At 36.4% G+C, this 12,631-nt stretch overlaps 1 protein-coding gene across 1 annotated transcript; it reads right to left on the reverse strand.

The window, feature by feature from the left end:
- Positions 1-967: 967 nt before the first annotated feature.
- Positions 968-1,975, reverse strand: LOC131329172 (uncharacterized). The gene has a single exon (XM_058362253.1). The coding sequence runs from the start codon at positions 1,646-1,648 to the stop codon at positions 1,160-1,162; it is 489 nt and encodes a 162-aa protein (XP_058218236.1). The 5' UTR covers positions 1,649-1,975; the 3' UTR covers positions 968-1,159.
- Between the last annotated feature and the right edge of the window lie 10,656 nt (positions 1,976-12,631).

A 12,631-nucleotide genomic window follows, 5' to 3' on the forward strand; every position in this document is an offset into this window, starting at 1 on the left:
TATGGGAGGGGAGAGAGAGAGAGGAGGGGGGGGCCCTCGACAGAACTCTGCAAGAAGAGGAAGAGGAGAGGAATTTTAGAGAGAGGTTAGAGCGTCTCTCTCTTTCTATTTTGCTTTTCCTTGATTTGCTATTTGTTTTTATTTAAGAGTTTTTTAACCACCACTAATCTCATAATGACTCAGTCTTGTTCAGCTAAATAAGTCAATTGGCTTATTTTTTTGTCATTATTCAAATTTTTTCCGTATTTTTTAGTTTTTTGTCAATTTTTTGAGGATTATTGCATCGTTATGACGAGAGGAATCTAAAAAGTAAAAAACTATGATCGAAATCCAATTTTTTTTTGAATAAAGATGAAAAAATTGGCTTATTGGTTTATTTTTGTCTTTATTCAAAAAAATTAGGTTTCAATCGTAATTTCTTACTTTTTAGATTTCTTTTGTTATGACGATACAATAACCCCCAAAAAATTGACGAAAAACTAACAAATACGAATTTTTTTTGAATAAGGACAAAAAAATAAGCCAATTGACTTATTTAACTGAACGGGACCGAAGTGAGCAGAACTGTTGCACCAATGTGACAAATGAGCCACTAAATATTTTTTACATTTTCCCGCTGACCCACGAGACACTTATGCATACCACATAGGTACTTCAATATGACCATATTTTAAGTTTCAAAAAACCTCTTGATTGTGGTACTATAAAGAACACATTACTTTGTTTGGGGAGAGCGGACGAGGGTTTGTTTGAAGAGATTAAATTCTTTACATCGTTGGTGTAAATATTTGTTTCCTCCAAATCAATTATATTGCACCACGTCGCCATGTTTTATTGATTGAGACCATTATTTTGTAACATGGCGCAATATAATTGATTTGGAGGAAATAAATGTTTACGCCGGCAATGTAAAGAATCTATTCTCTTGTTTGAAACTTGAGGAAAAGAAGCGTAAGAGAAAGGCAAATGAAAAATTACAGTTCCACTTGTATTAACCACCACCAACCTTCAGACAAGAAATTAACATAAATAAATAAAAAAGAAATAAACAATCAGATAAATGAGAGTTCTTCAATCCTTATCTGAATCCGTTTGAAAAAAAGAAAAACAATAAAGATTTGTAGGTATCTGAAAAAGACAAAAAAGGCAAAAAAATTATTCAAAACACCACGCTTCTCTTCGTGACAGCATAGCTCCGACTTCTCGGGTACACCAACTCCGCTCCCCCACCGAAACTCTCCTCCTCAAAGTCACACGGCCCGTCCTCGTCGATCCTCCCCATCCCCACGCTACAACTCCTCGGCACCACCGTGGCCGCCGCCGTCGAGCGCCTCCGCATCTGGTGCTGCAAGTACAAATCCATCTCAGCGCGACCAGTGCTGGTGCTTCCCAAGCCCCTGGCGGAGGCGGCTCTGATCAGCTCTCTCAGGTCGTCGCCGTCGTTGCTCGACCTCGACGAGTTGCCGCTGAAGCTCTTGGGGAGGGACGAGGCTAGTCCGGACCCGACGCCCATCGCGTTGGAGCCGTAATTGGCGCTTGCGGTGCAGTCGATCATGCTCTTGACGTAGAAGTCCCTTGCTTTGGTTAGGACCCGGACCGGCAGGGTGATCAGGCGAATGAACCTGTTCTGGTTGTTTGCCTTCCTCATTTTCGTTTGCGATCGAACGACGTCGGTAGGATTGGTCGGTCAGGATTAATTGGCGCACGAATCGCGATTAAGCTGAACGGGACAACTGAATTATCAAATAATTGAACGACAACGTGCGCATAAACTGTACCAGACAAGGTTATCAACAAATTGAGTGGCAATGATTTGGAAAGCAGTGTGAAAGAAAGTGGAGATATGGAAAAATGTGGAGAGAGAGAGAGAGAGAGAGAGAGAGAGAGAGAGAGATGGGTTTGGGGTTGAAGTGGAATTGGGGTTTGGGGGGTGGGTTTTGTAGAGCGGACTGGCGGAGGAAAGTGTGATGGAGGAGTGAAGGTTTGAACGAAGGGCGCGTGGAACAAGTCAAAGCGCGCCAGATTAGAAAAAGACTTTTTTGGGGGGGTTTTTTTTTGGTTGGGGGGAAAGAAAACTGTTCTTTTTTTTTGGTTGGATTTTTCGTAATTTGGTGAATGGAAAATGAGGCATGCGGAGGGTCTCTCGAGACAATCTAAGTTCCACTTTCTGATTCGTTGAATTTAGACACCGTGCGATTAATATAACAACTGTAACCCGCATGATGTGAGAATTATGACACGCAATTCAGTTTGGCCATATCTAGTGTTGATTTCAGGAGTGTAGCTCAGGGGTCACCCTCTTGCTTGTATGTGTTGGCAATTCTGTTTCGGAGGCCTTAACGGTTTTTCAAGATTCCTACAAAAGTATTTGAGTTTGTTCTTTATGCGATCGAGAGAGAGAAAGACGTTGGTTTAGTTCCCGAAATCAGTTGTGGTAAGTGTTCCACAACCATGATCTAGCCGTTTTTATCTTGTGAGACAGAAGTGCAAAGCGCAACCTCCAACACCCTCGTCTGTACGAGTATGGTGTAGGTGCAAAACAATCCGTTGGGATTCAAATCGAGTTCGATAGCAGTTGCAAATATTGAAACTTCGGTTAATTTTGCATGTTTGGTATTTTCCTCTGCTGAGGTTTTTTGACTTTATGAATTTGGTCCCTTAATCTTATCACATCGCTGACTGATCCCTCTTTCACATGGGCAGACGTGACACATATGTGCGAAACATAATTAGCTTATGATTTAAGCTGTTTCAAGGGGGTAGAGCTTAGACTTTGGACTTTAGGTTTTGGCACCATGAATAGTTTACTATTTGTATTAGGGCTTGTTGATCAAGTAATATGAACTAGGTTATCTCATCACTCACAACAAGAAGCAAAATAAGCAAAAACACAAATGGCTACTACCAAAATCCTATGTAGTAACTCGCAAACACTAATACCAAGGTGACGATGGTTATTTGTATAAATGTCGCCATTTTTGTCCATGGCAATTGACTTTTTGTGAGGAATTTTATCAAGCTGTATGGAGAGGTGGCAATGATTATTTGCATAAATGTAACCATTTTGAGGCAAAATCGAGTGTATCTCTTCTTCTTTTTTGGCAATGGAGGAACAGCCCTAGTCTACAGCTAAAGTCGATTAAAACTTATGCTAAAGAGTGGTTAATTTCGTCTTTTTATTTCTTTGCCTAATTTCTTACCAGAAAACTGCTACCAAAAGTTGAATAAAGTACTCGAATTTTTGTCACCATGGCATTTTTCAAAGACATTTTCTCAATTTTTTTGCAGTTAGTCGTTCTTCAAGGTTTCCCGTACGACTTTGCTTTTGCATTTTTGGACGACTTCTATTGATTGTTTCCACTTAATCCAAATCTTGGATTCCTTCCTAGTCTTTGATTTGTGTATGATGACGTGGTGCCAGTGCAGCTCAAGAAAATTTTGTTTGTTTAAATTAATTCGGTTGTATAATTGATTTAGCAACAGCAGTGGCACTCCTATGTGCAAGTGGGAGGACCATTTGTCAATTGGGTAACGGACAAGTCCATTTCAGATTAATAAATTGACACCAAATATATATCTCCGTGCCGTTTCACTAATGGACAAGTACTTATTTTTTAATTAAATGTGATGTATTATGAGAAAATAACATGTATCGTAAAATGAAAAATAAATATTTAAAAAATAAGAACCTTAACGAAACGTGTAAGAATGCAACACCCCAAGGGTTCAATATGGAGCATAGTAACAATTTTCGGGGTTGTAAAATAATGGGAGGACTTTCAAATATAAGGATTCTTATAGAATTGATCGAGTAAGGATTTAGTCCCCAAGTTTGACTGTTGTCGCCAATAAAAAAATCTCGCAAAACCACTGGAGGTATATTCGATTATTAACTTTAGAACTCGAAATTAGTTGAGCTGTGAGTTGTGCATGCATAAATTCAATTGAATATGTAATTGCGAAAAAAGTAAGGATATATACTAGCCAAGAGTTGAAGGGATCAGGTGCCCCCACTTGTGACTAATTTAGAAAAAAATTCTGATCAAAATAATTGTTTCTTCCAGCTAGCCATTAGTCCACTTGGAATTATATATGTATGGAGTGACGAAATTAGAAGTTTGGATATTTTTCTCGAGAAAAAGATAGTCTACCAACTGAAACAGCGAGCAAGTGCCCACAGTTTTGTTTTACAAAGGTAGATCCATTGTCCAGTAGTAATAAATAGGTACAGTAGATTGTTTTTTTTTTTTTTTTAATGTTTTGGTAATGCAAGGAATTCTTCACCAGCTTGTGCGGACTTCTGATTAATCCATACAGTTTCTTTCCACTGTTTTTTCGAGCGTTTACGCGTGGGGTTGAGGCAGTTCCGATCCAAGAGTTCCTGGCAAGGTTTTAATTGAACCTGAAACCTTAGAGCATCTCCAACGAGAGATGTCAATTCCTATGTGGACATCTAAACGGTAAAAATTGACACCAAAATTCAATCCAACCTAATAGCCTTTTTTGATGCCAAATACACGTGGATTTGAAGGCAAGCCTTCTCATGCCAACTTTGACAGCCACCATTCTCTATGCCAAATTTCAAAAAATGACCATTTGTATTTTGACATAAGGGTTGGAGAAGAGGTTTTGATGTCAAATTGGAGATGCCAAAATGCCACATCAGCCTTCAAAAAAAATTGACATCCCCAATTTGATGTCAAGGGTTGGAGTTGAGAAAAAACTCCTAAATCTGAAGGGAAAGCCCTGGGTTTTACAATAGATAGATTCCCCTTCCAGAAACCGCTTTAAAAAATAATTACTTATTTGCAATTTTCAAGTTTAAAAATAATGGACTTGCAAAAATAATTTTTAATTTTTTTTGCATCGTTTGAGATCTTTTCAAACAAAATTTATATTGCATAGAATAAATACTTATTGGATGTTCTGGAACGGGACCGTAAGGCTATTGCTGAAACTTAGCACGTTGAAGGCGTAGAGCTTAACCTACGGGCCAAGTGGCTGTCTAGGTGTTAGGCAGAATGTAGATTGGACGGAAATTTGGCTGGACATATCAGAGCCGGCTTATATAGCCAAGGCGAGGGAAGTGAACGCTTTGGGCCTTCGAAAAAAATTAAAAACGAGGGCCTCCAAATTTTTAGGATTCCTATATATAAGGTCCACAAAAAATTGCACTAGACTTCTTTACACAAAATAAGCCCAATTGAAATTTAGGAGCCACAAAATAAGCCCAAATTGTGAAATTATTCATTAGAAACACTAATGCATTAAAAAAAAGAAAAAGAAAAAAACTTAAGGGTCGGCAGGAACTAGCAAGGAAGATATAGCCAATCAAAAAAAATCAAAAAAGAAAAAGAAGATATAGCCGATCATAAGGAGTAAGTACGGCAGAAACTAGAAACGCTTCATGCTTGAGGAGTCGAAAGGGAGGGAAGACAACAACCAACGACTGTGGACGGAAAATACTTGCACAAGGAATTCCTTGAGGCCTCTCTTTTACTATCTCCAACTCTCCACCTCTACCAAGTAAGTTTTTTATTATCTTAACTAGTTGACCTAATTGGTAAAATTTGTAGTTCACTTTTGTATGAAAAATATAGGGTGGCCTCATTCAAGAGGTTCGCTTCCGACCTCCAAAACTTATGAGCCGGCCATGCATATACTCAATGATGGAATCAGAGTGTCTGCTTGTGACGGCCGCTGCGACAAAAATTTTAAAAAATATAATTATTATATGTAAAAAAAATTATCCCTAACTTATATAATCTCGCCACCGCTAGATTTTTTTTTCTTGTTTTTTGTCATATACTAGTCCTAAATCTTTCTTCTTCTTTTTCCTTCAAGAAAGGAAACCAAAAATGAAATAATGTTAAGGATGATGTGTAATTAAAGAAAAAAGAATTCCACACTTTAACCGTAAAACAACTTAACCTAAAGAATTAAAGTTAGTCTTTTTTTTGTTGTCCATGTGCAAATGACAAACATCATTTACTATAGTTTTTATTATGTTATTTTAATTTTTTCTAGAGTCGGTGACTATTAAAATTGTAATGCATTTTTTTAGTATGTATTTCACCAGTGCTACGATAAAATCCTAGTTCCATCCCTGATATACTCTGTATATACACATATCACTTTGTATAAGAGGTCGTGAATTCAACTCATATGATGAGAAATTTAAATGGTAGTATAAACAAATCTAAGACGTATAACAATAAAAGTAAACTAGGGTTTAGGGCATTAGATGTGTATGATATCCGGCGTGGACTGGGGGACTGCTGTTCTCAGGGACAACAATATTCGGCAATTAATGGTTTTGATTTTAAAAGAATTCTTTCATAAAAGAGTTGAAAATTCAAACCGTCTAAAATACTTTTAGACGGTGAAATTGAGTGCTGCCGAATGCTAGGGTCACAATAACCCCCAAGTCCGTCTGGCTTTGAGTCATCTTGACAACTTATTTTAAAGGAGGAGGAGGAAAAATTGGTTTATTTTTAAAATGAGACAATTGAGCTTTACTAACGTTGGGATGAGAACAACTTGAAAAACCTTCTCCCAATCTTAAATCATAGGATTGCTTATTATTTGGGTACTAAACAATAAATGTACTAAATCATTCTTCGACATTCCTTATTATTTGGGTTCCCGCTGAATGTGATTCAATAAACTAATAACCAGTGTTGTCAATTTTAATCTGTAGTGGTCGGTGTTTTTTTTATTTTTTGATCAAATAGTGGTCGGTGTTGGTGCGTTCCGACAATAAAATGGAACACATGGCTTGGTAATCGTACCGGCTAAAGTACTGGTATGTCCTGATCAATACGACTAAGCGTACGGATGTACTTGACATATTTCTAGAACTCGGCCAGTGAAATTTTTTACTAGGTTTATGTTTTTTTCTTGAAATAAGTCTTGAATCTAAGATAATTAAAGAAGTCCATTATATGTGGAGTACTAATCATTTTAATTTGCTCTCAGAACTATCATTAAGGTACATCAAAGTGTTAGAAGAAGGTTTTTTATGTACTTCAAAGTTTTGCAACTATAAGTATATACTAGAATATTAAGAACGTATAAAACAATTATTGCGACAAATTCGAAAGGTACCGCGATACACCGGTACTAATACGTACTATATATCCTAGTAGAGAAAACGGTATGTTTGTCGATACAAGATTAACAACTTTGCTAATAACCCAATTTACTCAAGCATGACCACACGGATCCGGGGATCCTGTAGGGCGGGGCGCTCTACCGGCCTTGTAGGGCTCCGAACTGTCCATCTCAGCAATGGACAGCTCGAATCAATAGGAGTTTGAATTAAATCCGAGTCATCGGTGCCAAAATGGACGGCCGGATCGGTCGCCCTGCAGTGCCGGGCGCACTGCAGGAATCCCCAATCCTGACCACCCACAATAGATGCAGCCAAGCTAGGTTGCATGCTCAAGTCTAGTTCCATAACACCTTTGCCCCTTGCCACTACACCAGAAACACAACTCCTCTCTTAGCTAGCATATCAAAAACCCCTATTGCCACCCATGCGTAAAAATCTTTTGGGTTAGCGAAGGCTGGTGGAGACCGTAGAGATTTAGTCACATGGTGCGCGCAAGCTGGCTCAAGGACCCCTTGCGGTTACCAAAATAAAAAAAAAATTAACACCATTATATATATTGCCTTGTTCACTTCACAATTCTATTCAAAAAATATTTTTCAACTCAATTATTATTCTCATTTCTCTCTCTAACTTTTCAATCATTACTCTCTTTTCCCACTCTAACTCTCTCCACTTTTTATCATTCTCTCCAATAATTGCTCTCATTTATTTCTCCACTCATTTTTCAAAAACATTACTCAAATCACAAACCAAACAAAACTAAAACGTTAGGGTATCTATCTCTTCTTTTCACGAGAATGATATATGTAATGATGAGAAACGTTGTCTAACTTAGATGTATTTAATTTTTTTATTTACCCCCAAAAAACTTAAATGTAATTTAATTCGAATACCCTACAAGTTATGGGCCTCTATTGATTTCATTGGTAATATATTTAATCTAAGTCGATAACAAAGTTTCATCTCAAAGGGGTGACTTTGTCCATTATGTGTGAATAATGGTATAAATGTAACAAAAGCTTTAAAATACTTTGGTGAAAGTATACGGAAATCTCTTCAACTATCACTTTTTTTTTTTTACAGAGATCCTATGACATTTAAAACGGTCCGTACAGACCCCATCAACTATTTAAAATAAAAAATTAACTAACTATGTTAATGGAATGAGGGAAAATGATAATTCTACCCCTTAAAAAATGTCCACACACGTCATGACCCTTTCATCTATAAAAATTATCCACACTCACCCCTTCATCTTAACGGTCTTTTTGATAGAATTGGTTAACGTTTATAGTTGAGGGAGTCTTTTTGACAGAAGAGTGCTGATTGGTTAACGCTTATAGTTGAGGGGGTCTATATGAGTGATTGTAAATGTTAGGACGTCTTCGTGGAAAAAAAATTATAATTGAGGGAGTCTCCATGTACTTCCACCAAATACTTTTCTTACGAGACTTCTACTATTTTAATAGAATTACTAACCAGTGACCCGTGAAGCAACAAAAACATATTCTGTTGTGTAATTGATGCGGCGGAATTCACGAGAGACTAGTTAGCGTACTAGTCCAAACGAGATAACCACTCGTCGCAACGAGCAATTCTTGCGCACAAGAAAGAAAGAGAAAATCTCTGTAATATTATTGATCAAAGCTTAAAAGTTTTTAATTGAATAGGTTACAATCCTTTTTATAAGACCCTAACCCTAGAAATCCTACTGTAAAAGAAATAATAAATCATGCCAAAACAAGCGGCATTAAATAAAAGATATTTTCTAATTAATTAAAATAAAATCCTAATTCTTGTAGACCAAGAATCCTAATAAAGGTAGAAATCAAAATCAAATTGAATACGGAAAGTTAATAATTCTAACCTAAACAAAAATATTCCTAATCAAAATCTTATTCCAAAACAATAAAAATAAAATACAAAAATTCTTCATTTTTGTCCTACATCAGTCTTCTTTTCTTCAAAAGAACTCAATCTCGAGTTCTCATTAGAAACTTGCCACCTTCCATTCCAAAGAAATAGATATTTGGAATACTTCAACCTCTTGTTTGTCTTCCAAAAATCATTTAAAGAAAAGTATTTATGCAATGATCTTTTCTCTTCGTACTTCAACTTGTTAACAAGATGTATTAGACGAATGTTCGGAACCCAATCAAATTGTTGCACACCAAGAAAATCGACAAAATTAGCATCATTAATTCTGCTTTGCCCGCAATCATGTTTTGAATCCTTTCCATGAATGTATTCTTCGACATGATCGTTGGCTGAATCTTTTGAATCTACTTTTTCGGACACCAATTTACTTTCGTCAATGTCGCTAACCAAAATCTCCTCATTGACACTAATATTAGTATCAACCACCTCCAATGGACAATTATTTTGGTCATCAACAACTTGATCACCAAAATCGATACCATTTTTTTTATTATCAACTTCAATTATAGTTTCCTCTTTTTCACTAATACCAAGGTCAAATTTCTCTTTACCGTCAGCTTCAATGTGCCCACAATAACTGCATTCAACATCGACCTCCACTGTTTCTTCGATGTTGGGCTCAACAAATATCACCTCCTCTAGTTCAACTCGATCTCCTTCCTCTTCTGCGATCTCATATCCATCATAATAGCTGGAACGTGATGAATCTGAGATTGAAAGATTTTTATCGGTTTGTTGACGCTTTGAGTGACTCGAACCCAACAGTCTCAGTGATGTGTCCCTCGAGTTTTCAGTAGCCGCAACGGTATAATTTTTATTACTTGAAAAAGAATAAGACAACCCAAGATTATCTCGGGACAATCCACTACAAGAAAAATTCAATTGGGTGACGAATGAAAATCGTCACAAATTGCATGTTTTTCGTCACAAATAATATAGGTGACGAAAAAAAATTTGTCGACTAAAGGTTGTCGAGGATTCCTACCTGGTGACGAAATTTATTTTTCGTCACCTATAGTGCCTTTTGATGACGATATATTTCGTCACCAAAAAGTGAATAATTGGTGACGAAATTTTTTTCCTCACTTATTGTGCTTTTTGACGACGAAAAAATTCGTCACCGATGGGTCACATTGGTGACGAATTTTTTTGTCACTAATATAAGAAATCGGTGACGAAATTTTTCGTTGCGAAAGATGTTTTCATATGGGAAAAGAAATCATCTTTCTTGCTCCTGCTAGGTTTCGAACCCGAGTCCCTTGAGTTTTTCGCGCAAGCTCCAACCAACTGCACTACACATACTTTTCAATAAATATTTGAAATATCTAATATATAACACATATGTTTAACATGAAAATATATTTCGAATATAATTTTGGACCTTTAAACATTAGAATTAGCAATTTTGATAAACATGAAAGTTATAGGCAATTGAGTTATTGTTCAAACCCAATTTGAATTATCTCAATCGGAGATTTTAGTAAAGAGTTATGTCCGAAATATATTTAGTGACAAAGCGCAATTCATAAATTTCGTCACGAAAGGTACCCATTTGACAATGAAATATATTTTTTGTCGTTGAAAGCGTTAAAATGGTGACAAAATTATTTTTCGTCACCAAAGTTAAGCATTTGGTGACGAAAAAAATATTTCGTTACTAAATTGCTCACATTTGGCGACGAAATATATTTTTTGTCACCAAATGATTATCTTCGGCGACGAAAAATAATTTTGTCACATTTTTTAAGCTTTCGGTGACGAAAAATGTATTTTATTGCCAAATGGGTACCTTTAGTGACGAAAATATTTTTTTCGTCGCTAAACAGGCATAATTGGTGACGAAATTATTTCGTCACGAAAGTTATCAAAATAGTGACGAATTTATTTTTTCGTCGCCAAATATACTCATTTAGTGACAAAATTAAATTTCGTCGCCACTTTTTCGTCACTAATTTTCATTTTTCTTGTAGTGATCGCTTGGACTCAAGATTTCTTCGATACTCTTCATATAACATCTGACCATGATGCGATTGAAGAAATCTATCACTCATCAATCGTCTCATCCTGAGCCATGTCTTGACTGGTTGTTTATACTGGCGCTCCCGATTATATTGCAATTGCTTCCACCATCTAGAAGCATAGCCTTGTAATTTACAAGTCACGTATTTAACTTCCTTTTCTTCCGGAATTTCCATATACTCAAGAAACTTATCAACTTTACGAAACCAATAAATTAAATTCTCAGGATGGCAATACCCATTAAAACTAGGAATTATTGGTTGTACCTGAAAAGTTGAAAAGTCGTCATCTGTGCGGTAAAACCCTTCAAACCTTGAATGTCTCTTATTCGACTGATATCCATAATAATCCTCAAATAACTCGTCTTCAGATTCATCCTCACTATCAAGTTGATAATAAGAATATCTTCCGGAGACGTTTTGATTAATAGGTTGGTTGCGGGTAAATCCCTCAACGCGGTTCCTATCAACTTTGCGTTTAACAGATTGACCATGGGCAAATCCCTTAGTGCGAGTCCTGTTAAATACTTCACCACGACGAACGTCAATGGGTGTGTCTTCAACTTTGTTTGGTGCCATCGAACCAGGCAAAGCCTTGCTCTGATACCACTTGACGCGGCGGAATTCACGAGAGACTAGTTAGCGTACTAGTCCAAACGAGATAAACAACTCGTCGCAACGAGCAATTCTTGGGCACAAGAAAGAAAGAGAAAATCTCTGTAATATTATTGATCAAAGCTTAAAAGTTTTTAATTGAATAGGTTACAACCCTTTTTATAAGACCCTAACCCTAGAAATCCTACTGTAAAAGAAATAATAAATCATGCCAAAACAAGCGGCATTAAATAAAAGATATTTTCTAATTAATTAAAATAAAATCCTAATTCTTGTAGACCAAGAATCCTAATAAAGGTAGAAATCAAAATCAAATTGAATACGGAAAGTTAATAATTCTAACCTAAACAAAAATATTCCTAATCAAAATCTTATTCTAAAACAATAAAAATAAAATACAAAAATTCTCCATTTTTGTCCTACATCAGTAATCCTTGACATAATTTTAATTTGAGGTTAATTTTTTTTTAGTTTGTAAAGAAAAATAGATAGGGGCCTCATTTTATTTTTCTTGCCTAGAGCCCCAAGAATCTCAGGGCAGGCCCTGAGTTTTGTTCTTCATGAACACCAAAAATGGGCTGGGTCAAGTTCGGTTAAGTCAGACTGGCCGGTCATTATTAGGCCCAAGGTCATATCTCCGGGCTTTGTTCACCAACATTTGAATAATAACGGCCCAAAGTTTTTTCTTTTGAATGAAAATCGATCCTCTCCTGTTTCTCAAAGGGACAGGACAGTCCTATTTATTTTTGGATCGTTTTTGGTCCAATTTTGATAATCGATACCGTTCATTTTTAAACTTCGTCAAAAACTTAGTCAGGTGAATCAAAAAATAATTTGATCGGGCATCATTTTTAAACTTCGTCAAAAACTTAGTCAGATGCATCAAAAAACGCTCAAAATTTTCAAGATAAACGAGTCCTGAAAACCTTTCAAAACGTCATCAAAT

The sequence above is a fragment of the Rhododendron vialii genome, chromosome 6a (assembly GCF_030253575.1).
Source record: "Rhododendron vialii isolate Sample 1 chromosome 6a, ASM3025357v1".
In the NCBI taxonomy this organism is placed as follows: Eukaryota; Viridiplantae; Streptophyta; class Magnoliopsida; order Ericales; family Ericaceae; genus Rhododendron; species Rhododendron vialii.

Coding starts and splice junctions, on each gene's coding strand:
- LOC131329172 (XM_058362253.1), bottom strand. CDS start 1,648: ATGAGGAAGGCAAACAACCAGAACAGGTTCATTCGCCTGATCACCCTG.